General features: G+C 37.3%; 4 protein-coding genes across 7 annotated transcripts; 1 reads left to right on the forward strand and 3 right to left on the reverse strand.

Moving 5' to 3' along the window:
• On the reverse strand, positions 1 to 4,245 carry LOC131331832 (tubulin-folding cofactor A). 3 transcript variants are annotated; one of them, XM_058365766.1, is made up of 4 exons: positions 4,095 to 4,245; positions 3,188 to 3,352; positions 2,238 to 2,324; positions 1 to 379 (listed from the first exon to the last, which is right to left on the reverse strand). In XM_058365766.1, the coding sequence occupies exons 2-4, from the start codon at positions 3,338 to 3,340 to the stop codon at positions 278 to 280; spliced, it is 342 nt and encodes a 113-aa protein (XP_058221749.1). In that variant the 5' UTR covers positions 3,341 to 3,352; positions 4,095 to 4,245; the 3' UTR covers positions 1 to 277. The 3 variants fall into 3 exon arrangements, with proteins under 3 accessions (XP_058221749.1, XP_058221750.1, XP_058221751.1); XM_058365767.1 differs by having other exon boundaries at positions 3,188 to 3,351; positions 4,090 to 4,239; XM_058365768.1 differs by having other exon boundaries at positions 3,188 to 3,351; positions 3,444 to 4,130.
• A 1,556-nt stretch (positions 4,246 to 5,801) lies between these two features.
• LOC131331833 (uncharacterized protein At1g28695-like) lies at positions 5,802 to 12,324 on the reverse strand. Of its 2 annotated transcripts, none has more exons than XM_058365769.1 (3): positions 12,084 to 12,324; positions 11,111 to 11,491; positions 5,802 to 6,693 (listed from the first exon to the last, which is right to left on the reverse strand). In XM_058365769.1, the coding sequence occupies exons 1-3, from the start codon at positions 12,273 to 12,275 to the stop codon at positions 6,142 to 6,144; spliced, it is 1,125 nt and encodes a 374-aa protein (XP_058221752.1). In that variant the 5' UTR covers positions 12,276 to 12,324; the 3' UTR covers positions 5,802 to 6,141. The 2 variants fall into 2 exon arrangements, with proteins under 2 accessions (XP_058221752.1, XP_058221753.1); XM_058365770.1 differs by lacking the exon at positions 12,084 to 12,324 and adding an exon at positions 11,945 to 12,028.
• Positions 12,325 to 14,300: 1,976 nt separating this feature from the next.
• On the reverse strand, positions 14,301 to 18,730 carry LOC131331834 (rac-like GTP-binding protein RAC2). Its single transcript, XM_058365771.1, has 7 exons — positions 18,350 to 18,730; positions 18,163 to 18,250; positions 17,157 to 17,266; positions 16,944 to 17,007; positions 16,279 to 16,343; positions 15,580 to 15,645; positions 14,301 to 14,636 (listed from the first exon to the last, which is right to left on the reverse strand). The coding sequence occupies exons 1-7, from the start codon at positions 18,470 to 18,472 to the stop codon at positions 14,538 to 14,540; spliced, it is 615 nt and encodes a 204-aa protein (XP_058221754.1). The 5' UTR covers positions 18,473 to 18,730; the 3' UTR covers positions 14,301 to 14,537.
• Positions 18,731 to 20,127: 1,397 nt separating this feature from the next.
• On the forward strand, positions 20,128 to 23,065 carry LOC131333984 (cytochrome c oxidase-assembly factor COX23, mitochondrial). Its single transcript, XM_058368849.1, has 3 exons — positions 20,128 to 20,312; positions 21,816 to 21,892; positions 22,627 to 23,065. The coding sequence occupies exons 1-3, from the start codon at positions 20,219 to 20,221 to the stop codon at positions 22,672 to 22,674; spliced, it is 219 nt and encodes a 72-aa protein (XP_058224832.1). The 5' UTR covers positions 20,128 to 20,218; the 3' UTR covers positions 22,675 to 23,065.
• The last annotated feature ends 2,917 nt before the right edge of the window (positions 23,066 to 25,982 follow it).

A 25,982-nucleotide genomic window follows, 5' to 3' on the forward strand; every position in this document is an offset into this window, starting at 1 on the left:
TTTCGAGCAGAATCGAACACAAGACTTGTATTGAACACAAGACCTCTGAGTGTACGATTATATCTACACTCAACATATCTATTCAAGTTAGAGCAATCCCTGATCTTATATAACTCTCTAAAGCATAATAAAAGGCAAGTCAAACTTCAGAAACGTAAAATGTTTCAAAACCCATCGCCCAAGGGCTTGATTCCCATAAGTGTTGTACGAATACTCAACACAAAAATAAGAAACTAAAACAAACTACAAACACAGGTTCTTTTGCATAGCAGATGGACTATACATCTGTCTCTTGAAATAACTGTTCAACCTCTGCTATTGTGCTTCGAGCTTCGTCGATTTCTTGCCCTTCCTTGTGATCTGACTCTTCCAACTCAGCCTGAAACCAAACATGTTTTTAGCACAGTGAACATTGCAAAATTGAATTCGTCGCGTTTTATACAGCTTCTAATTGTGCATCTATAAAATGACATGGAGAGAAACATACTTTCAAAATAACTACTCCCTCCGTCCCATATTGATAGTAGTCCCCTACGAAAATAGGTGCAATTTTCAAAAAAAAATTATAGTACTTCCATTCAAAAAAATTAAAAAATTTCACACCAAATTAAAGAACTAACTGAGACCTTTAATTTGGTGCGAAGAAACTCGAAAAATCATGTACATCAGTACTTTATTTTTTATCTGAAAATTGCACATCTTTTCGTAGGGGACTATCAAAATGGGATGGAGGGAGAATCAAATTTGTGTAGAACCGATGTGGTTTACACCTAATACCACAGCAAACAAAAAACCTTCACAAAGGCAACTAATTTGTCCTTTCGAGTCTGTCGCAGCTGGAACAAGGTTGTTTTGTTCTTAGCATTGGAAGTAAAGCACTTCTTGTGCCCAACTTTATCCTTATTGGAGCACTTAGCAAATACATCATGAGCATTTGGAGTTGGCTCGTAAGATAGAATGCAGCAGATAAAAGTGACCATCCAATATTCAACAGGTGATCCTTATTTTGCTACTTTTAAATAGAAAATGCGAACACTCCCCTATTTATCATAAAAATGTGTAATAATTCCAATCCGGTAATCTGAATTAAGTCTAGGCAAGCTTTCGTACACTATCTCATGATAAAACGAAACTGGAAAGCTCAATTCCTTAATGAAGATGAAATTTCAATGTCACTAGAACTGGGAACGTATATGTCACACAAAATTCAAGTACGACAGCCAGATCCTTTTTCTCAACAGGATGGCCAAAGACAACACCAACCCTCAAAGAACATCCTCTCCATTGCACATAGTAACAAAACTTTGACCCAACTTTACCCAGACCAAGTTTGAGAACCAACAAAAGCGGGATATTTCAGGTTTATAGCATCTCCAACCCATCGTTCATTCCTCCATATCTTTGGAGGATTATTCTCCTCCAACCCATCCTCCAAAATTCTCCTCCATTTTAGAGGATGGGTATTGGTCCTCCAAAATGGAGGATTGAAGGAAAAATGGAGGATCATCCTCCATATTTGGAGGATAGAACTTTATTCATTAAATGGATGTAACTTTTAATGTATTCAGTTATTTTTCATCGGATTTGTACTATTAGAAAGATATTTACCATATCTTTAAAAAGAGATCAATATTGAATTTTCATAAAAATAAAAGGATAGCAGTTTGAATTTTGGACGGAATGGGAGAATTGCCGAAGTTTTAGGTATAAATAGAGAAGAATTTTGAAGAAATGGAGGAATAGGGTTGGAGTTAGCATGAATGATGTAACCCCCTATAGCCATTTTTTGAATATAATATTTTACTTTGATTCTCTAAAATGGAGTTTTAGAGGGTGTTGGAGTGGAGATGAGAGTAAATATTCTTTAAGAGGATAACAAAAATTTATAGTCCTTTTCTTGGAAACGAGATCCAGTCTAGAATTTATGGGTTCCATTGCAGGTGTTAACCTAAACTACCACAGGCAGTAAGGTATGATGCAACCCTGGGGTTGGTCACCAGATAAACCAGCACCATGTAAAACCTAGTTCAAATGCGATGAAACTCAAATTAAGGTTAAAATCTAGTCTCCCATATAGGTCAACGCAGTTTTGGTTATTCCTACATAGAAAATTCCAATGCACCACATTGACAAACTGAACAAACTCCAATCGAATGCAATTTGTCCTTTTAGGTTAACATAGAATGAACAAACTATTATATTAGCACCAACACAATGCACTATGAGTGAGAGAATACCAAGGTTCCTTTCAGGTCAGTTAATGCAACCTCCAGACGTTTGTGACAATCAGGAATCATCATCCTGGATTCAGCCAGCACACTTTCCTGAACAAATTCCATGCCAAACAAGATTTAAAGAGTAGAACAGTCGTCCATATCCTTATCAATATTATGATAGTATGTAATCAATTCCTATGATGTGGTTGGCCATTCTCTGTGATGTTTCAATTGCTTGTAATGAACTTTAAACAAGGAGAATTCAAACTCGAATCAACATCAGCTACATGTTCCTTTTGTAAGAAAATAACCTTGCACGTTGCGAGGGAATATAACTTGGAACACATTACAAGTTACAACACAATCAAGCTCATAAGAAACAACTTGGATTCTAACATGGTAACACGGTCCATGTTACAACAGGCACTCCAACTTGAACCACCACAAAGCGTATACTACAATAATACAATAGTTTCTTACCATTCAGCAACCCAGAAAAAGGAAGACATATTATGAGTGAAATGGGATACAAGGTAGATTCTCTTATAATGTGCACTAACTTTTCTGTGTCAGGTAATTCAGTGAAAACATTAGAAAATTCGACGAGACGGCAAATGTCTTCCGGCACAATAAACTGTAAACCTCACATTAAGTAGTGCAAATCATATATCCTCAGAAACCCATCATCTAGATAGAAATTCATCAAAGATCACAATGGAATGCCAAAAAGATCAGCAATCCTAAAATACTCTTAAGAATGAGTGACAAAGTTTTGTAGACAGAGGTAATATATACGCATAACAACAATCCCAAGGCAGAGATATAGCATTCTGATGCTATATAGAAGGCTCTGCACTTTGCACAAAATATCATACGAAGTTATGTGACCATTTATTTACAACTCAATAACATAATGTGTTGCCAATTAATGATGCCATAAAAAAGAAGAATAAAAACTAGAAGCCAGATACCTGTTGTTTAAGGTCATAAGGATCAGCTCCTTTGTCCTTCATATCAGTAGTCTTTGCAGCTTCTCTCTCAACCTCTTTCTCATAGGAATTTAGCTCCTTAACAATACGTTTGCAAGTAGACGTCTTGATTTTCAGATTTCTAAGAGTAGCCATGCTAATCAAGCCTGTAAAAGAAGACAATTCACTTTTATTGGCAACAAATAACAAAACCTGGTTATCACAATAAGCATAACTTTCTTTTTCCACACTGGCTTACACTATGTGCCTAATCCATGTCTTTGAGGGAAACAATGCACAGTATGAACTGCGGAAATCACAACACCTAACCGTAGACCATAGACTCGTAGCAGTGCCAGCCCAGGGAAGAAGTATGGCTGCAAATGAGCCGAGCTTTAAAATTTTTTTCAAAACTAGCCTAGCTCGAGCTAGGCACTTTTGGCATCGAGGAGTTCTAGCTTGGTTCTTTTACTTTAACAAGCATCTGTTAACAAGCCGAGCTTCTACAAAGAAGCAGAGTCACAACTAACTCAAAACTCGAATCCTTTACCAAACGATCATAAAAAGCCCCCAAAAATGCTAACGAGCCGAGCCAAACCCATAATGAACCGAGCCTAGCGCTGCTTGCGAAAAGCTCGGTTCGCTTGCAGCCCTAGGCATAAACATAGAAAGACACCACTTCAGGCACCCAAAAAGAAATTGCTAAAAAGAAGGGCCTGTCAAAACTTATAATACTCCTACATCTGTGTTCCATCTTGAATGGATGCACTGCTGGTGTGTGGATCAGAGTAATGTTTAAGCATCTCAATTACCCATGATAAAACAACAACAACAACAACAACAACAACAACAACGAGATAGCGAAAGACGACTAGAGAGAGAGGGGGGGGAGAGAGAAACTTCACCTTGATCGTATGGCGGATCTACAATTGAGGCAAAAAGAGAGAACTCACACGAAGAGCAATGGAAGATCTGCAATTATTTCGTAAATTTGTTTTTGGGTAATTACAAAGACGGCCCCGAGCAAAGATAAAACTATAGAACCCCCCACTAGTTTGGGAGTATTTACATATTACAACAGGTAGGCTAGGCGTAACCAGGGGTGAGCATGGTCCGGATTAGTTCGGTTTCATACTAAACCAAGAACCAAACCAATACTTTTGGATTATGAATTTGGAGAACCAAACCAACCCACGAAAGACATAAAACCAAACCAATCCAAGTCATTTAAATACGGTTCGGTTTCGGTTTTAAACCACGGTTTGCTTTGAACTAAGTTATTGTCTTCAAAAAAATTTAAAGTACTTAACATTATGAAGATAAATTAAAAATATATATATATTTAAACCAATTCCATTCAAATTATTAAAACACACTAATATCAACAAACTAATTAAGGGTAAGATACCAAAAATTACCTCAAGTCTTAAACTAAGAAAATAAAATGCTGATAAGTTACTAAACTAAACCAACTAAGAATACCAACTACTAAATATCTTAAGATAGTTTAATCAAATAAAAGACCAAAAATAATTTCTAAAACTATTGAATTGAAATGAGGTAGCAAAAGGGCAATAGTTGCAGCATGGTAGAAATCAACTTGTGATATCACTCTACATCAAGGTTCATATCATTATCTTGGCAGTGAAGAAAAATTAAATATTGCAGTGGATTTAATGGGATCAATAAATTAAGTAGTTGACTACAAGCTCTCATATTTATTGGGTGAATCATAATTAATTTATACATATATGTATGTATGTATTATATGGTTCGGATCGGTTTGGAACCATAACCGTAAACGTGAATCCATAAACCAAACCATATAACGCGGTTTCTAATTTTTTTAAACCATGACCAAACCATATTACTAAAAACCCAAACCAAACCTTCCGGTTTGGATTGGATTCGCGGTTTGACGGATATTTTGCTCACCCTTAGGCGTAGGGGTAAAGAGCGATTCGGTTCGGTTTGGTTTGGTTTGGTTCGATTTCGGACAATTTTTCGGGCCAAACCGGTTTTTTGGGTTTGAGACCTATAAAGTGGGTTAGGTCTGTTTTTTTTTTTTTAATCGGTTCGGCCTGTATTTTGGATTTCTCTCGGTTTGGTAAAAAATCTCAAAATTGGGGCTGGTCATCAATGTTTTTATTCGCAAACATAAAAAAACCTCAGATCTCCTGTAATGGAAAGAAAAGGGGAGTTCAAATTCACAAGAAAATATCACTCTTTCAATTTTCTACTTTATCTCACTCAAGCGTAATTAATAATTATATTCCCTCCATCCCGTAAAGTTAGTTCCTTACAAAATTACGTGTAATTTTTAAGCTTAAAAAATAATCTGCTTACTAAAATAATTTTTTTACAATATAAATCTTTTTTAATAGATTTCGATGAGAATTTTTTGATGGTGCAAAAAAATTGAAAATTTATTTTAATAAATAGATTATTTTTAAAAAAATTCAAAAACGAATCTAAATATGGAGTCTATTTTACATGACATATGTCTCCGATTCAGATGTGTTTGGAGATTCATGTATTTTCAAATTCCTACCAATTCATATGGTTAAGAGACATAGGAACAGTAATTAAAAAAAGAAGAAGAAGAAAACATAGGAACTTGAACAAAAAAGTTGTACGGGGAAAGAAGTCATCAGCCCAAAGGCCTAACACCCTTTTACCAACATCCCCACATTATTTAGAATCCTAGCTAACATCCTTCTATACATAGATTATCACATAACTACGACCTTTATCTCAATCGAACAATGCTAGGTACACAGAAAATATATTTTGAAATTACCTCAAAAAGATAAATCAACAATATAAATTCTAAAACATTTTAGAAGATAAATCAACGATAAAAATTCACTTTTTGGGAATTTCGGAGTACACTTTATGTGTACTTAGAAATCTCAATTGGCAACTAAACCCAAACATAAGCAGTTAGCAACCAATCTCTAAAGCAAAGTTTTATTAGGCTCTCTCCATGCATTCCAACAAGCCACATGGGTAGTCCATTGAAACAACCCATCAGTCCCATTCCCACCCCCATTTTCCCCACCACCACCACCCGCGGAGGAGGCCGCGGCCCTGAACCTCCTCCAACCACCAAGAATCACCGCCAGGTCCTCCACCTTCGCGCTTACACTCCTGCAGCAGTTTGCGTGAACCGTCACCACCAAACCAACATCAGTCCTATTGCTGCAAAACCCGTTGAAGTAGAGGGTGTCCAGCATCCTAACACTGAGTCCCAACTGTCCAAACACGCCCGTAGCTTTCATACGGACCAAAACGTCCTGTTCTTTCATCCCCGTGGAGTTGTCCTTCATCGAATGCCATTTTTCGAACAGTGAGATGGTCTTGTTGTTTGATCTGATGTAGTAGAAGCCGGTGTTGATCAAGTATTCGGCCAACGGGTGGTCGGATGAATCGTTGCTTATTTGCAGATCTTCGGTTTCGTTTGTTCTTAGCCTTGGAAATGGGTTCCTGAGCCAGAGTATATCGGTGTCCTGTAGTCAAAATAAATTGGCACTAGATGTAGTTACATGAACCAGATATTTATTTACGAACGCAAATTGACAAGCTTGAATAAGGTGGCAATGCCCAGGCCTGGAGGAGTAGAAGTGGCATTGCTCCAATTTTTTCACTTGAGGTTGCTAGTGATCTAAAGCTCCATACAACCCCCACATGGGCACAGTTGAAGGCAACGGCGGAATCGGGATTTCAACTTGGAAACGGCACCGAAAAGAGATCAAAATACTTCCTCCGACTAAAGATGCTCGATCCGCAAACCGATAAAAGAATGTATTTATTCTAACAACTTCAAATTTATTTTGAATAATTAAAAAGAACTCATTGAAATCTAATATCTTGGCGAAATAAAGTTCGAATTTTTTTGAATCAAAAAGGCTTTTTTGTAAGTTCTCATTTTGCAAACGAGACAATCTTTCTGGGACAGAGAGTAGAATATCAAAAATAGTACGCGTTTTGTATTTATATCACACCTAATACCCCGAAAAATACATTATGGATAAGTGAATCATCCATTAATAATGTTCAAACAATAGCTATTAAAATTGGTGGAAAGTTGCGAAGTTACATAGGAGTATTTTGGTGAGAGGTTGGGACACGGGAATCCAGCAGGCAAATCTCAACCGTTCATGAGTGTTTTCAATGGTCTAGATTCAAATAAACTTTTTCCTGGAAAAAGTTTATTTGAATCTAGACCATTGAAAACACTCACGAACGTATGTGATACGCCCGGTAGTGCACCTTACACTACAAGTTTCCGGATCCTGGGACCCGGGCGGCCTAGCCCGTGCCACCTCGCCCTTATAAAGGTTCTGCCCGCGGTAAAAGGTAATCTATGTTTCTTTCTTTTTGAAATCTAAGCTAGAGTATGTTCTTTCGATCTAGAAAAAAAAATAAAAATGCAAGCCATGCGAAGGAGAAGTTTTTTGGGTGCAAATAGAATATAGTCCATGCGGCATCTGAATGCGCATCTGAGCCCCAAACGTGTTTTAGATGACTAAGATTTGAGAGAGAGAATGGTCGGCTAAAGGGAAGAAAGAGTGGTTGGATCTGGACCATCCAAAACACGTATAGTATAAGAAGTGCAAGTACGAAATTCGATGACACGTGTGTACTATCATATCCTTATCAATTGAGTGGCCTACGAGATTGACTTGAATGATGGGAACATAACTCCTACTACTAGACGCACCATGTGCTATTGTGCTCAATCTAGTGAAGTTAAAAGACTTGGATCTTAAAAGTCAAGTGTAAGTAGATCAGTCTGAAGCAATAACCATTCTATTAGAGCTGAATTCATGTTCAATTTCATTTAAAAAATCGTTCACATCAGTGTGTAGTTTAAATAAATTAAGCCTTTTTATTTATTTATTTTTTGGTAATACTACTACTATCAAGTTATCAACTCTCGAATAGAAGAAAAGACAATAAATTAAGCTTAGACGCATGTTGAAATCCGTTATAGTTTAGCAATTGAGAGAAACTTAAACCCCAACCAAAGATTAACTTGTTTGAGATTGGTTTGAGATCAGTTCAAATCTCGATAATTTCAACATATTACTCGACTCTTCTTATCACGCTCTGGATTAAGCTTAATGGGAAATCATCCGGAATTCAAGATTTCAAGAGTGACGTGCGTGATGCTTGACTATTCAATGATGCTGGTTGATGTGCTTGACTATTCAATGATGCTGGTTGTTGTGAATTCGTTAGGTTGGAAATTAAACAAGATACTCCCATTTGTGCAATAATGGTGACCGACAGCTCCATCAAATGAAAAGAAGAGAAAAAACAATAATGTTACGTACACTCCTCTCGACCACACCGCTCTCTTATACATGTCGGCTCCACATATTTAATTGTGAAATCAGCCCTACACATATGTGAAAGAAATATGGTCGGAGGCGATCTGTAAAAATGTACGTAGATTTATTGAACAAAATAGTCTGACAAACGGATCTTGTTAAAGCTTTTCCGAATTTTAAAATCTGCTCTAATGCACAGTCCCTCGATTAATGACAATCACAGAAAGGGACAATCACCATGGGAGGAGGAGAGTTCATTATTAGACGAGAAAGCTACAACACATTCACCTAGCATTCTATGGTTGTCTTGTAGTAGCATTATCAAACGTCCACTTCTAAAAGTTTTTAGGGAAAAAAATCGAAATGGTCCCTATAGTTAAATATTTGTGTCAACTTGGTCCCTGTAGTTGTAATTGGCTCGATTTATGCTCTGTACTTTTCATTTTGTTCTAATTTGGTCCAATTGCTAACTGCCGTTAGTCCGCCGTTAATCCTTTTAAATAAAGACAAAAATAAGCCAATAAAGACAAAATTAAACCAATTTTTTCGTTTTTATTCAAAAAAATTGAATTTCAATGGTAATCTTTTACTTTTTAGGTTCCTCTCGTCATGACGAAGCAATAATCCCGAAAAAATTGACAAAAAAACTAACAAATGCGAAAAAAAATTGAATAAGGACAAAAAAATAAGCCACTTGACTTATTTAGCCGAGCAACCCCTAAGTTTATGTAATATTCTAACTTTTGGACATGGTTCTTTATCATGTTGTGACTTTTGGATCTATATCATATTGTGACTTTTGGACATGGTTCTATATGCATTTTCAGTACTATGCAAAAAAAAAAAAGGCATCTCAGCATTTGTCCACAAGTTGAACAGATAAACAATACCAGTGGTTATGTTGCCTCATGGCTGATCATGAAAATGCTGAATTAGAGGGTAATTTTTTGCAAAAAACTATAACCAAATTTCATCTCAGGTGTCTCTTTATCAATGGAGAATGGAAGAATAAGCTATGTTTTGGTTCAGAGGTATATTAGGTAGGCCTGTGCAAAAAAAACGTCCACCCGTGGACCCGACCCGAAGGGTCTCGGGTAGGATCGAACATGTGCTTCAGATGGGTACGGGTTCATTTTCTGTTAAAAATCAGATTTTGGTTTGGAGTGCGGGTTGGTGCGTTTCTTACCCGACCCGACCAATTCTTAAAGATTAATTTGGTTTTTGGTCGAACCCGACCTGACATAAAGAATCGGGCTCGCGGAATGTTCTTATCCCTTTTCGATTTGGTTTACGAGCCTAAAACATTTGTTATCCGCCATGTCGGGTCGGGGTCGAGTTTGGGGGTCAAACCAGACCGCCCGACCCGTGCACACCCCTAATATTAGGGCAAGAGGGGAATGAGAGAATTACTGTTTTAAACCCCAAAAAAGGGGCCATTTGATTTTGGAGTTAAAAGGACTAACGGCGGTTAGTAATTGGACCAAGTTGGAACAAAATGGGAAGTACAAAGTGTAAATAGAGTCAATTACAACCACAGGGACTAAGTTGACACAAACACTTAACTATAGGGACTATTTCAGTTTTTTCTCCAAGTTTTTACAGTACAAACCGTCCACTTCCTAAAAGTTTTTACAATACTCCGTTTGCCGACGGACATAGAGGGCGAACATATTATCACCCCGGATAATATATTCGAACTACTCTTATCCCGAAAATATATGCGATGTTTGCCACCCGAATATAGAAGACGGATACAGCACTCTATGGTTGTACGTAGCATTGTAGAACTTTCACTCCCTCCAAGGTTTTAGGGGTATGTATTCCCGTGCCATATGGTCAAGAGAGCTTAATTTGGTTATATATTCTCGAAATGTGTACTTTCATAGGAAATGTTAAGTCCATTTTAAGCATCTTCAGCAGTAAGTACAATTTTTTGGACACTCATTAAAAAGACCCTTAAACTTAATTTTTGAAGCTCGAAAAGTTATTCTACATACTTTCATGTACTTTGGCAAGGTTCGATTTTCACAAGGCTCATCTCCCTCCCCTAATTCCCCTAGGATAGTGTAAATTAGGATTAACGAATGACCAAAAAATAAAAAAGAAGCTCGAAAAGTTGAGTATCATACCGGGCAAGTAGAGTGACTCGCTTAGATTTCTCACAAGGACATCTTTGAAAGTTTGTAGTCAAATTTTACCATTTCGATCCCGCTGAGAAATCCCTAAATTGTATCCCTAAATTGTCCCAATCGCCAACTTGATTCATGATTATAGAAACGTAAGCCTTCTCTTCTCTTCCAGATGCGATAGTATTACAAATGAAGCTACCATGCAATAATTTTAAAATACAATAAGTCGTCGGGGTAATTGTAAAGTAAATTGATTTGTAAATATAAATTTATCATAATTAACCTCTTAATCTAGTTATTTCTCGAATAGGAGCTAGAAATAACTTGCAGTTGTATGTCAATTTAATTTTTGGCCCATGAACCCAATGTGTATGTGATACTCAAAGTGAATCTGTACCGTTGATTTATCTTTTCGGGATATATTTTCTGTGTACCTGGAATTATTGATAGTAACGGCGTACCGTGAAGATGAAGTTATAGCCTCGCTGGAGCACATCCAAGAGGAAGAACGTTCTTCTCCACATCATCTTGATAAAATCGTCCGACATGTAAACCCTCTCTCCCGTGAAATCCACGCCGTCCGTTTCCAACCTGTAACAACGCAGCCGTCGAAACTTGCACCGGTCGTACGCCGTCCGATCGACAGCGACCAGCAACAGATGATCGAGCAACGATCTCGTGTCTTCTCCCAGCCAAAAGCTCTCCAGGAAAAGATCAAGCATTGAAGGGAAATTGTCTCTGTGTGGTTCCACGTAAGCTTTGTTCACTATGGTTATGATCAGAGTCTTGTTGGGCATCGAAGCTTTTTGTAGAGCTTGTTCAAGCTCGTCTGTTGGGGTACTCTGCATCACAAATATATATATATATATATATATATATATATATATATATATATAATTTCAGATCAATACATATGCATAACCAGGTTTAAAATATCGACAGTTCGCGAATTTTGGACCTACGATACCGATACATAGCAATATCACGAGTACCGTTATCGACGAGTACTATGTTATCGATGCTTAAAACAGGCAAGATAATATGTCCATGTTTTTCTCTATTAAAAGTTGTGTTTGTAAATTAACTGAAAAATCACTACAGAGTGAAGTTGCAGATGCTTGATTTGGTCGCAAAATGCCATTTGTTGGGTGGCTTTACAATCTGTGAAATACCACCCGTCACTAGAGCCGGACCTGAGCTACAACTCGAGTTGCGGCCACTTTAGGCCCCTGTAAATTTACAAGTGGTACGGGTTTCTCTTTCTTTGGTACCCCGTCCAACAAAAAAGGCCACACCTTTAATTCTCGCTTTAGGCCCCCGAATAGTCAAGCCGACTCTTACTGTCACCTCTTTCTGTTCAAAAATCTGCATAAAAACTAGTAGATAGGACTATCTTTTTTTTAGGAAAGAAGTAATAAGTTGTCATTCACTTACAGAGTATGATTGTGGACAAGGGTAGTTTTGCATTGAAAGGAAAGATTTGGAGATGGGTTGAACCCAGACGCAGAAATAGATGACAGCAGCCAAAGCCAGAGACAAAACTGCTATAGTGGGGAAGATTGTTTTCATTGTGGAAATCATCCTTTCAGTTCGGGGGTTGCCCAGAAAAGATATGAAGAAGTACATATGTTGGAAGCTGATAGTCTTTAAAAAAGGGAGAAAGAGGGAGTGTTCGTGTGGGTTTTTTTTTTTTTTTTTTTTTTTTGGGGGGGGGGAGGGTCGAGTAGTTCTAGGACCACGCCCAAATACACATCCACACACACTACATCAATGTGTGTCAGTGTGTATTTGGGTGTGTAAAATGAGTGTGGTTTTAGAATTATTGACCTGAAATAAATTGGGGTTCAATCATTCTTTCTTGACGGCAGGTTTAAGAGTTCACCTCTTCATGGTGGGTAGCTAATGTTACCCTTGATCTGGAGAAATTATTCGATGCCCCAAGGGCAATGACAGGTGTTGCCCCCACCTTTGCTTTTTTTTTTTATTTTATCCGCAGGTGCCTCACATTTAAATATCTACTAACACGCGTTTTCTTCTCCCCTGTCCTACTAGACACAGCCTTTTCTCTAAAATTAAGTGTTTCAAATTTTAATCCATTTAAATGGGTGAGAAAATTTTATTTTTTTATCATTTAATTCTAAAGGGTCATAATTAAATTTTGACCATAGGACTCTCGTTGATTAACCCCTAAGAAAGTCGTAGAATCAAATACCTCTTAGGACTAACCAACGAGAGCCTTAAAGTCAAAATTTAATTATGACCCTTTAGAATTAAATGATCAGATAAATAAAATCTTTTCACCCATTCAATCGGATTGAAATTTGGAACACTTAATTTTTCAACTTTCAGTTTATATATTAAAAAATATGGTTAAAAAATTAAGTGCTTCAAATTTCAATCCGTTTGAATGTGTGAAAAGATTTTATTTATCTGATCATTTAATTCTAAAGGGTCATAATTAAATTTTGACTTTAGGGCTCTCGTTGGTTAGTCCTAAGAGATATTTGATTCTACGACTTTCTTAGGGGTTAACCAACGAGAGCCCTATAGTCAAAATTTAATTATGACCCTTTATAATTAAATGATCAGATAAATAAAATCTTTTCACCCATTCAAACGGATTGAAATTTGAAGCACTTAATTTTTTAACCATATTTTTTAATATATAAACTGAAAGTTGAAAAATTAAGTGTTCCAAATTTCAATCCGATTGAATGGGTGAAAAGATTTTATTTATCTGATCATTTAATTCTAAAGGGTCATAATTAAATTTTGACTTTAGGGCTCTCGTTGGTTAGTCCTAAGAGATATTTGATTCTACGACTTTCTTAGGGGTTAATCAACGAGAGCCCTATAGTCAAAATTTAATTATGACCCTTTATAATTAAATGATAAAAAAATAAAATTTTCTCACCCATTTAAACGGATTAAAATTTGAAACACTTAATTTTAGAGAAAAGGCTGTGTCTAGTGGGACGGGGGAGAAGAAAACGCGTGTTAGTAGATATTTAAGTGTGAGGCACCTGCGGATAAAAAAAAAAAAAAAAAAAAGCAAAGGTGGGGGCAACACCTGTCATTGCCCTTGGGGCATCGAATAATTTCTCCTTGATCTGAGGGTGGGACTTACATTACATGTCTGATGTTACTAGGTGGGCCCAGCTATTTTAAGACCTACATTTGGGTCTCAATGGGGCTGTGGTGACGGGCTATGTCTTCCATGGTAGGAGTATATCGCTCGAACACCTACTAGTCAAACATTTTACAGCACTTGAACATCGCTACGATCACGTTTAAGGAGATCGCTACAGTGGTTGCCCCTTCATAACCGTTGTATTGAGGAGAGATCTTGGAGTATTTCTTTTTACATCAAACCCTGTTCGAACTTCTTGTGATGTTTGAGGTACATGACAGCTATCAAGTATCAACTATACATGTTCACATGATTCTTATAACCAGTGGAATTATTAATTACAAGATGGGTAGATTCATTTCAGGACTTCGTAAATTTTCCTTTGATTTGACATATTTGTCCTGATTTCCATTGAGATGAAGTATCCCCTTGTTTTTATCCAGACCTCAGGAAAATAAAAAATCCATACTCAAGATAGTAAAGAAGATGCCAAGCAACAAAAAAAAAAAAAAAAAGATATACTTAGTAAAGAAGAACAAATATCACCAAATGCGATTGGCGCAATCTTGCTAAATTTACAAATAACATGAGGGAACTAGCACAACGAACTGGCATATTTCATCCCCACACAAAAACATCGGACCGAAAGAATCAAAAAGAGCAAATTACAACACCCCACTGACAGAGAAGATAAAGAGAGAAGATACTCTCATACAGAACAAGAAGAGCACCACAGTCCCAAAGATCTGTTGGCATGGTCAAAGTATGTGGCAAATTTTCTGTTTTTTCTTCTGTCTCTTGGGCTTTGGAGGCTGGAGAACCACCTTGATTGCAGCATCAAAGACAACCTTCACATTCTGCAATTTGAAAGGGAAAAAGATATGTTTAAACTGGACTCAATTCCCTCTAACTTTGTCACATAAAGGATTTGTTGAGGAAAAGTTACTCCTCTCTCTAACCGTTTAGGTTTTTAGATGATTTGGTGGTATAATGCATATGGTATATGAGCCAGATTATAAATCCTTTTTTCGAACATCACCACCTACCAAATGATCAAAACATCCACACTTGTTTAGCCGGCTTATGGAGAGTCTAGCTACACGTGAGATGGCATGTTGAAATTATGAAAAATAAAGCTATCCCTCTCTCTAATAGCTTGAGCTTTTAGATGAGTTGGTGGTTAATAATCTAATAGGATTTTCCAGATATTCTGTTTTCTTCAGACAGTCCCAATGATAATTTGACTGCTAATTGAGAAACTTGTGAAGCAAGAGCAAATTGGAAGTATAAATATATCTAGTTACTCAGGGATTTATACGTTTACTTACAGTGCTTTAATGTTATGACCAATCAAAAATAATTGGCCAGCTCCTTTCCCATACATAATAAGTTGAGGCACAACGCTTGAGACCCAGGTGCAAATAAGAACAACTTGAAGAGAGGACTCTACAGAAACTTATTAGTACTATATTGAACTGGTTTCTTTTATCCTGTTTTAGTTCATTGATTTCAGGCCATTTACAGTTGAATTTTTCCCTGCACAAAGCTTGCCTCCACTTCGAGTCACTTTTTTCACTGATTTTACGCTGACTAATGCTGGTAATGTAGATATGGATAACTATATACTCTAGAATACTAAACACGCTAATCTGGGTTGGGCACTATTTAAGGCAATCCGTCAATGGACGACTTAGAGATATCAATATTTGACGGTCTCTTTCGGTATGCCAAATGTAGACTCAATCCTCAAGGAAGGTTTGTGCATCAGTAACTACATATGCATACAGAGGTGATATGAACCTGCTGTGTTTTGGAGCTGCATTCTAGATATGCCACTGCTCCTATTTGCTTCTTTAGTTCTTCACCCTGTGATCATAAGGAAGAAAAAAGTTAAACTCTCCAAATAACCTGGATCCAAACATGTGGTTTAATACATTTAGCATTAAACAAAAAAGCAAAAAAGGACAATCCAATGGCCAGCTACTGATGGAGCCCGCTGATTTATTCAGTACAAGGGGGAATCCATTTCTTGGGAATGGGGATAATTGTTACTGTAGTTGCTGTGCTTTAATTTTTCTTGTAACATACTCCCTCCGTCCCAAATTGTTTGTCCGGTCCGCAAAATGATAATTTAAAAATAATGCAATTTTTTAAAGAAAAAATTCAAACATTTTTCACGAATTAATAGAAGTTATTGATATCTAGTAACTTGTTAAAAAACTTTTGAATTTTTCTTGCAAAAATCGTATTATTTTTAAGACTCCGTTTTGCGGACCGAACAAACATTTTGGGACGGAGGGAGTAGTAGCAAAGCAGTTTACTTCATGATACAAGTTTTACGAAGTCAGTTTACTTCATGTTCTTGGACAAATCAACAATGCCAAATTTAACTCCCAAGACATTTTTTAACACTATCATATTAGCACTTCAGATTAAGAGGGTCATTGCATACTAAACATGACAAACACTTCACAGTGCTTCCAAATGCAAAGTGCATACCTGTGCTGTAGAAATGGTACAAGCGCCGGGATAATCCATTTGGAACTGCTTATCTTCTCTCAAATCTGCCTTTTGAGGGAGCCATTTTAGACACCAGAAGATGAAGATGGCAGATAGATAGAGAGAGGTCACATAACATTACATAAGTTCCCAATGACTAAGCTGACTCAAAGGTTCCATTGGCAACCTATTTTTGTCCTAATTCAGTTCCTCAGCGAAACAAACGTGGAACTCAACTCCAAAAGCCTTAATTTCAGAAGTACTTGGTTTAGAGTACGTACACACATTCATGTGCACATATAAACTAATACTTACTGTCATATAATGCAATTAAAGTTTCATCACTTGGTTTTCACAAGGCAAAATAAAGAAAATGAATGGAAAAAGGGCCTTTATCACTCCTCCGAAGAAAATAAAGGGAGGAGGGGGAGGAGGCAATTCATCACTTTTCACTTTCGTAGTTCTTCCAAAAAAAAAAGGTCAATTGACAATCGCCTTCTGTTCAAAAAAAAAAAAAAAAGGTCAATTGACAATCACCTTCTGTTCAAAAAAAAAAAAATTTGACAATCACCTTTGGAAACTTCATTGAAAAGCAAGAGACACACACCATCCATCACAAATATTTACAGAAGCAGTGAAATCATGTAGGATGAAAGCATAGTTACCCATTTTGGTGCCCACAAGAACAATGGGCACTAATGGAGCATAATGCCTTAGCTCAGGGACCCACTTCTCCAACATAACAGGTGGGCAAAAGGCAAAAGAAAGGAGACATAAAGATGTGATTAGACAAGTTAAGCGTATTATTGACCTGATAATCAAAAGATAAACCCACGTAAGATGGGTTAAATTGAAAGATAAACGAAAAAGAGGCATACTTTCTTTGAAATATTCTCAAAGCTAGGCATACTTATCACAGAAAAGGCAAGGAGGAAGACATCAGCTCCTCTATAACTAAGAGGCCTCAGCCTGTTATAGTCCTCTTGGCCTGCATAAAGAATTCAAAACAGACTAATATTAGAAGTTGCCTTTCATTGCAGTTACCATAACTAAACAACTTTGTCTAGGAACCAATCAAAGATGCCCGATTAACTTCAACTTTGTTGTTATTCTTCTCTTATTTATCTATGGGATAGGATATTTCGATCCACGGACCACGTAAAAGCAATGAATATCATCTTCATCCACGGAGGAGCATAATACGAAGGAATTTCCTAGATTGATATCCTTCAACTTAACATATTGCTTCATAAATTATAAACATAAGTAGAATAAAACAGAATGAGTAGACTGAAAAACTTTAGTGCCAAAGAAGTATTATTAGCGTAGAAGTGTAGTTTCAGATAAAAATGGTGCTTGACTAATTTTCATTCAAGTTTCAAATGACCCCATGTCAGATTTAAGTCTTTTCAAGCTATGCATACAAAAGTGATCATGCTTTATTTAGCTGCCGATAAAAGAAAAAGTTGAAGAGCTGAAATGGGGAACAACAAATCATGGACAAGTTTAGCGGAGAATCCGAAGTCTATTCCTATGGAAGCTTCTCTCAAGGAATCTCTTTCCTAGATTCAGATTTTCCTATCCTTTCCCATGTCCTCGTAGCGATATCAACATTGAAAAATCTGATCTTTTACACGCACACAGAATAATATGCATTTCTATGGACTTGATAAACTCTCATATAGTTTCACCACCAAGTTTTACCTTTCACTTTGACCATTCATCAAACAATGGTTGAGGTCTTGTAAAAAACCCCCAGAGAACAATGAAAATAAACGACATTTGCAGCAGAAAAACTAAAAGATCGCCTATACCCATTGATTGTACATCAATAGATATACAATTCTACATACATATATACAAAAGATAAGGGGGGGATGATACCAGCAGTATCCCAGAGGCCCAGATTTACAGTCTGTCCATCAACCATAACATTGGCACTGAAGTTGTCAAAAACAGTCGGAACATAATCCTAGCATCAACAACAACAAAAAAACATCATTAAACCCAAGATAAATTCAAACCAAATGATGGAAACAAACAGTTGAAATAGAGGGAAAAGATGAAATACAGTTGGGAATGTATTGCTGGTGTAGGATATCAGAAGGCAAGTCTTCCCAACAGCTCCATCTCCAACGGTCACACACTTGATGAACTTCGCTGCTGTCGTTCTTGTTGCTGTCGTTGTAGCCATCTCATTGTTATTATCTCAGTTGCAGAGCCAAGCCATCTGGGTTGAATTGAATGGATTTCTACTGCAAGAAGTTGCAAAGATCGAGGAAACAGATAAAAGTTTCTTTTCTTGTGTCGGGTAGTGCATAAATTTGTAGTGGGAAAGTGGGGAGGGTGGGAGCAAGAAAATCTCAATGGAAATTTTCCTCTCTTTTTTTCCCTCTTTGTTTTCCTCGGTAGGAAAGTTATGAGTATGATGACCTTATTTTGAGCTGTCAATGGAGGCAAAAGGAATGAGAGGAATAAAAAGGTGGAGCCCAAAAGGCAAAAGAAAAGCTCTTGTTATTTCCACTCGCTAACACACTCACAGCCACTTGCAAGGATAAATTTTTCGGTTCAAAACATGTTTCAACGGTTGGGATCGTCGATGGATACTGCCACCGCGCCACATGGTACCTGCCACTATGCCCAAAAATTTCTATAGTTATTAAGGCCAGGGATTTGAACACCGGCCAGTATGTTCGGTTGTTTAATCAATCTTGTATTCTAGAATTGTAATTACCTCAGTAGTAGACATTATTTTTAGGAAAGTGATTTTCACACCACACCCCTTTTCTTGTTTTTATCCACATGAATTTATAATATATTGTCATTGAATGTGTGAAAAAAGTGTATTGAATAAAATATAAAATAGTAAATTCAAGTGGATATAGACAAAAAAATGAGTATGAGTGGCTAAAGGGGAAGTGTGGAAATCAATTACCTTTTTTTATACAAATATATATTTTATGTTAAATGTTTTGATGTGAAAGAATGACACTTATAGCAATAACCAATATCGGGTACTGCACGGTACCGACACATATCATAGACAAATTGGTAATAAAAGTTAATACGATAACTGATACGGTCTTCGGATCTTTGATTGAGGCATCTTCAAGTAGTCATCAATTTCATGGGAAAAAACAAAGTGTTCATCAATTGTTTCATCAAACTGCTAACAAAATGTTTCTTCAGAATCTGATGAAAAGATATTACTACTACATTTTTTGAGAAACTAGATTAAATTACTACTACATTTTTTGAGAAACTTTTTTATCATATTTTATGAGAACATTTTTCATCAAATCTAGCTAAACTGGGCTATTTTCACCAAATCTGCACTAGTTGAATTGTAAAACATAAAATACTCATTTTGTTATTTAATATAACCTCTGTTGAATTAATATGTCAAATCACTGGCCGGCAAAGAATAATAAGCTCTTCATTGGTCAAATGTAACACATACCTTTTCTTGTAGTAGTATCTTACTATATATTTCTCCGTCTCAATGATCTGATAAAAAATGTTGATGATAATCATTGTAGTTCTCAATTAATGTTCTTTTAGCCAAAAATTTAAATAAAAAGGGAAAATGACGGCCTATGATGTGCTTCAATAATTAATACTAGTCAATGACATTTTCAGCATTAACAAATATTTTCAGCATGTACTTGGCATGTATTAATTATCAAAATACATCCTAGGCTGTCATTATCCCAAATAAAAATGGGTAGCAAAAGAGTTGGAGATGGGCTTGGGCAACTGTTTTTGGGCCGAAAGGTCTCCTGCGCCGAATCGGGTCAAGACCCGAAGTAGAGTGAACCGACATAAGCCAAACTTGACCCGTGTACACTTCTTCCTCGGAGCCGGAGGGCAAGAAGAGGAGAGAGAGAGAGAGAGAGAGAGAGAGAGAGAGGGAGGGAGAGCTGGAGAGCTCAAAGTCCAAATGACGTCTTCGAGAGATCAATCGACGCCTTACCCGAGTGCTGCGAGGATCGCCGATTCCCCTTGCTTTCCTCAATACACTGCTTCTCTCAAATGTACTACTCTCTCTCTGTACATGTTTGTGCATTTGAAACTTTTTCCTCAATTCTGATTTATTTGTTTTAAACCCTAATTACGGATGGAATTGACAACCTTGATATCCTTTGTTGGAGGGTTTTTTCACTCCGTCCTGGGCTTTATTCTCGTTTGCGTTGTAATTAGTTGAGCAGTAATTGTTTTCTGACATTGGAGATGGGTGATAGATGGTGCAGTAGAAATGGACAGTTACAGAGGTGAATCGGGGAAGAAGAAAGGTGGAGATGGTATGGAAGAAGGATAAACTCAGGGAACGTTTGATCCCAGCTTAACTGATTACAATTCGTTACCATTCATTCTGATATCTTCCCCTCTTATACAACCATTCCCCACAACCAACTCCATAACAGATGCTCACACTGACTCGATACCCAACAAGATGTAACTGAATACAAGAAATGAAATGAAAACGAAATGAAAGTGAAATGCTAATGGCTAACCAACTAACAGTTTGCCTTAGCTTACAGAGCTAAGCTAAGCTAATTAGAGTTAACCACCTTATTAGCTTAAACCAACCATCATGCGCTCCAGCTCAGGACTTCGGTGATGAGCATGCGTAGTAGGTGATGTATCAATGGGTTTGTGAATCATTTAAGTTAGCAAATGTCATAAACCAAGATATAGACAACTTTATGAATTGTCTATAAGACGAACCGGAAAAAGCTTCCTTTGTTACTTGGTTCGATAAGGAAAGCACTTGTCTCCTTAATTAGTTCATAGCCATGCCTATCAAAAAAAATTAATTAGTTCACATCCATATTTACTTCATGAGAAACTTCCAAACTTCTAGTTTGTCCTGCTTGTCTTAGAACTTTAAGTCTGTAACAATAAAATAGCAATCTTGCCACAGAAGTTTGGGCTTTGTGATATTGCAATGAATCAAAACAAAGACCAACGAAGACAAGTGCCTAGTATGTTTGGTGAATATTTCTTCCTTTTTTGGTTCAATGATGTTGGTTTTATGTGTCCCGTAGATGTTAGTTGATTTTTGGATACTGAGCTTTAACATGCAGTTTATGATCTAATAGTTGACTTCTCCAGTCTAGATTTTCTTTTGTGCTAATAATCTAGAAATAGCTAGGTCAGGAGTGTTGTAATAATTCAACATTAACACTGTGTCGTTTATACATGTCCCACTAAGGACATGATAGTTGATTCATCAGCTCGTCTTGTAAGTCATCTGTGTCAAGAAAAAAATAGTTGACAGTGAAACTTATACATTGTATCAGTAGGTATTTGGTGATATTAAGTACCGATACTCTTTATGGGATCTGGCATACCTTTTTGAAATGTAGTGATGAGTAAAACAATTGTTGAGGTTTCATGTAATCAAATTCTGGTTGAAGGAATGACTAGAATTTATGACTTCTTGTTCTTTGGTGTCCATTTTGACGTTCTTTCTTGGAACATATTACTAAATTTATGTATGACATGTTTGCAAATTACTAATTTCTGAATCGCAGGTCTAGAAGAATTTAAGTCGGACAAGAGTAAATGTCAAGAATATTTTGACATCTACAAGGAATGCAAGAAAAAGGAGGTACAGAGTTTCCTCAAACACTTAGAATTGTTGTTCTTGATCCTGTCTGGTGAGATGTATTTAATTGAATATTGTTAGTAGGTTATGGTGCATAATATCTTTGGTATGAGTATGATAGAATGGGGTAATATTTGCCAGAAAAGAGGTAAGAGTTGCTTAGAATGCATCATAGGTTGACTGTTTTCTGAAATCAACATCAGCTGATCCGACCTTATTTCTACAAGACTACAACTCCTGTCTTTGTATTTGACAAGAATATCCCTCCTTGTGTTGTTTCTCAAAATATATCCGTTATCTCCAATAAAAACGTTCATTACCAAGCACTCGTGTTGTTGGGAAGGCTTAACCACTTTTAAGGCATGTGTCTAGCCTAAAGCATGGACAGTCTAAGTTGAGGAATTCTTTTAAGACGAGAATCTTTAAAAAAAAAAAATTAAAAAGGGGTCTTTTTAAGGAGCTAGTTGTATTTGTAAGAATAGCATTGGACATAAACACAAATGAGAAACTTCTAGTTGTCTTTCTGATTTGTTCCCTTCTTACTTTGATGACATGAATCTATTTTTTCTTGTGAAGATTCAAGTTACAATCTAATGCCAATTGCAAATAATTTGACATGGTTAAGCGACAGGGCAAACTTGTTCACTGCATCCAAACAGAAGCTGTGGTTTGCAAGTGTATTTCTGTGGCAGTAATTGGCACACTAAATGTTGTTATTCTCTTCTTCTTTTTGACAGAGGGAAGCTCGATTGGAGCGGAATCGGAGTCGTTCCCTGTTCTCATGAAGTCTCTCTTAGACAAAGTGATTCTTAATAGTTGAAGATTCAATCCGTTCCCGCTGATCCTTCTTCTCTCACACTATTAGATTTATACATTGGACACTGATTAGGATCGAGGGCTGTTGTTACGACGTTTAATAAACTCCGTTACATTTGTTTGGCAAATGTGACAAGTATCTCCTTCGTGCTATGACAAGGCTCACCTTTGCCCTGGTTATATGGTAGTTTTACCAGGTCGTTCCATCGACTCAATGAATGATATACCATGTTTATCGGTTTTGGGTGTTGGCCTGTATTTTGTCCTGCAGAGTAGAGCGACTAAACATGTTTGACTTGTAGATTATGATTCCACGTAATATTGCACGATGATGATAAAATAAAATAAAATTCATAATTATATTTGGAGTTTTGTGGTTTAGTCTGCTTGAAAATCAGAATGTGCTGAGAGGCTTTCATAAATTCATAATTTCCTCTAATTAGTTCATCGACATTTTATAAGAACAACTTTTGAGATTGTTCTTGGTAATTGCGTGAGAATATGATGCATGTCCAAGTTTATCATATCATCGACCAAGGGATGAATCTTGGCTTCGGTTATACCCTCTTCTCTACTGGCACATCTTTCATAAGGCCTGCCGCTGGAATTTTTTTCCCTTTTTTTTTTGGCCTAGTAGAAAAGGTTGGGAGAGGAAGATCAGAGTTGCAACCCCCTCACGGAAGAGGGGCTCCCAACCGGCATAGCATGTTCAGCCAGTGAACCAGTACCACCCATTGAGGGAGCCAAGCTCACTAGAGGCTAGAGCGTCCTTTCGGGGTAACCCTAACCCATGGGAAGGTAGTCCATCACCACAGCCCCACCAAGGTGCAAGCTGAACAGATGGTGCCAATAGGTTCACGATGACTACTACCTGCAAGCGGGATTTGAACTCGCAACCCTGTGCTTGTGGGGGAATTTCACCCTCGCACCAGTTGCCATCTTGGCAACCACCTCCGGTGGTCCTGCAGCTGGAATTATGACACTAGCTTCTGTTCTAGTCCACGGTATATGCCCCCTCTGGGGACTCGTACTCAGCACCTTTACCTTAGTTGGATAACGGAACTGGTGGGATTGTAGTGGCTGGTTGGACAATTAGTTGGATTCTTTGAATGATAGTTTTATTTTCAAACTTGGGTTGAGTTATGAATACCTGATAATAGATGACCTTGCAAATGAATTTGTGTGGTGTGTAAACTCAAGACAAATGTGCAGAATCCTTCTAGCTGAGGCACTGAAATTGAACCAATGTGCCTGCAGAAGATATCTAGCATTGAGACACACACAGAGGGAGATTCTATACCTTATCCATGGAATTATGTTTCTCAATTCTCATATACAAGTTGACCCACTCATTAGTTCCGTTCTCCCAACCGGGTGTATTTGGTTGCAACTTGCAAGAGACTGCTTTGCCTTTACCATTTTGTGTTCAAACGTGGGCCAATGTTTCTAACTACTAACCCCTTTGCCCTAAGCTTGTTTTCTCACTATCTTGAACCCTCATCTTTTATGCTCTGCATAACACCTTTAGGTCCTAAGCTTGTTCTTGAATTACACTTAGTTACGTTTTCTTCGGCTGATTGTGTTTCTGAATTGGCACGATATCGGTGATTCTTAGGAACGATATCAAATTCTAATATTGACCGATTCTATTAGGCTAGGTATTGAATAGCTACATATGCATTGTTGTTACTATCACAAACTTAATTTGGTAGTAGCTAAGAACGACACAACATAATGTATTCCCATACAAAAGAGTTCACAGTTTCCTGACACGGAGTGGAACACCATGTTCAGGCTCTATAACTAACCTAAACACGGGGGAATGTTGATATTCCGGAGAGAGTGAAAGAATAAGAGAGAGAATCCCCTTTAGTTCTAACATGGCAAGTGTTGGCCTGCACAGATGGGAGGCCCAACCCCAAATGGCATATAAGCCTGGGGAATTTTGCAAGTGCTAGGAATTCCTTGTGCGAATCTTTCTGATTTGAACTTGTGTACATCAGGTCCCCATAGGTCTGAAGGTTGATTCCTTTTGGAATTTGGATGCCTCTGACATCCATAGCATTCAAGGTTTCTCTTACCACAAATGCTACTGGATAGTAAAGGCACAATGTCTCTTGAATCACCATATTTAGCTGCCAATTTAAATAAGATGATGGTTATTAAGATGACGAATTTCATGTCACTTGCTAAAAAACTATTGTAGTACTTGTGTTTCTTGGTAATAATGAAAGAAAGAGTTACCTGTGCATGGACATGGTTTTTTGAGTAAAACACAGGAAGCACCTTTCGTGATGTTTGCACAATGTTGATGACTTTTGAGTTGTAGGCCGGGTGGTTGTATGATTTATAGTCGGGGTGTTGGATTTATTTCTTTCTTTCTTTCCACTTGATTGTATGAGTTATTCTGCGTAGGCTTTCTCAAAAAGTTATTCAATGCAATTTCTCTTTGTTCCCTACACACACGAATGTAAATCAAGTGCGATTCCTTGTTAATATAAGAACTAAATAACTTATGATCTGTGCATTTTGAAGGGTTTACCAATTAGTCATTAGGAATGGTCAAGAGCACTCCCCCTTAACTTATTCCCCTTGTTATTACCCTACCACGTTGTGGCCCTTGTGGGTTGATATGGCTGCTGGTGTCTATCAGCAGGACAGGTTTCTCTTTTGGTGCATCTCCTGCTCACGACTTGAGAGCATTTTGGCTGGGGAGGGAGTTAGTGGACTAGGCCAATGGAAGAGATCGGTTGTCCGGAGTCGTGCATTCTTCAGAGAACCGTCATTATTTGGGATAGGCAGATACGCTTATTTCCATTGACCTTATTCTTACTCATAATGTTCTGTTCTCTAAATTTCATGTTAGCGAGTGTGCTAAACCTTGGAGATTTTTAACTGTATGTGGTGTCTTCAGTCAAATGAAGCCTCTCTCCGAGCTTGGTGTTTGTTTTGGTAGATATCTTCTCCTTGTAAAGTTGAGATGGGTTATTTAGGAGGATTGGATAACACTAGGGAGAATTGCAACATCACTTAAAAACCGTATTTAGAAATGGGTTGATCATAAAAATGTCTCCCTGACAGATCTTAATTTTCGAATATACTTTGTAATGCTTGTTGAGGGCTCGAGGCAAGCAGAGTTTCTTGTTGATTCAGTGCTTCAATTTAATCCTAACATGCCATTTTTGTGCTTCAAAGCATATCAGCATCTGGGAGGTTCTCCCCACAAATTTCAAATACCTCTGAACGCACACGAGCTTGCCACTCCGGATACAGACAT

Source organism: Rhododendron vialii, chromosome 7a, assembly GCF_030253575.1.
Source record: "Rhododendron vialii isolate Sample 1 chromosome 7a, ASM3025357v1".
Lineage (NCBI taxonomy): Eukaryota > Viridiplantae > Streptophyta > Magnoliopsida > Ericales > Ericaceae > Rhododendron > Rhododendron vialii.

Excerpts from the sequence above, each read along its gene's own strand:
- LOC131331834 (XM_058365771.1), bottom strand. The coding sequence starts at position 18,472 with ATGGCTACAACGACAGCAACAAGAACGACAGCAGCGAAGTTCATCAAG. Across the intron at positions 17,267-18,162 it reads GGGCCTCTGGGATACTGCTG|GCCAAGAGGACTATAACAGG; the intron begins GTATCATCCCCC and ends TTCTTTATGCAG. Across the intron at positions 14,637-15,579 it reads GCAGCTCCAAAACACAGCAG|AATGTGAAGGTTGTCTTTGA; the intron begins GTTCATATCACC and ends TTCAAATTGCAG.
- LOC131333984 (XM_058368849.1), top strand. The coding sequence starts at position 20,219 with ATGACGTCTTCGAGAGATCAATCGACGCCTTACCCGAGTGCTGCGAGG. Across the intron at positions 20,313-21,815 it reads ATACACTGCTTCTCTCAAAT|GTCTAGAAGAATTTAAGTCG; the intron begins GTACTACTCTCT and ends TCTGAATCGCAG. Across the intron at positions 21,893-22,626 it reads AGGAATGCAAGAAAAAGGAG|AGGGAAGCTCGATTGGAGCG; the intron begins GTACAGAGTTTC and ends TCTTTTTGACAG.
- LOC131331833 (XM_058365769.1), bottom strand. The coding sequence starts at position 12,275 with ATGTACTTCTTCATATCTTTTCTGGGCAACCCCCGAACTGAAAGGATG. Across the intron at positions 11,492-12,083 it reads CTTGTCCACAATCATACTCT|AGTACCCCAACAGACGAGCT; the intron begins GTAAGTGAATGA and ends TTTGTGATGCAG. Across the intron at positions 6,694-11,110 it reads GCTATAACTTCATCTTCACG|GACACCGATATACTCTGGCT; the intron begins GTACGCCGTTAC and ends TTTTGACTACAG.
- LOC131331832 (XM_058365766.1), bottom strand. The coding sequence starts at position 3,340 with ATGGCTACTCTTAGAAATCTGAAAATCAAGACGTCTACTTGCAAACGT. Across the intron at positions 2,325-3,187 it reads CTTATGACCTTAAACAACAG|GAAAGTGTGCTGGCTGAATC; the intron begins GTATCTGGCTTC and ends GAATTTGTTCAG. Across the intron at positions 380-2,237 it reads CTGACCTGAAAGGAACCTTG|GCTGAGTTGGAAGAGTCAGA; the intron begins GTATTCTCTCAC and ends GTTTGGTTTCAG.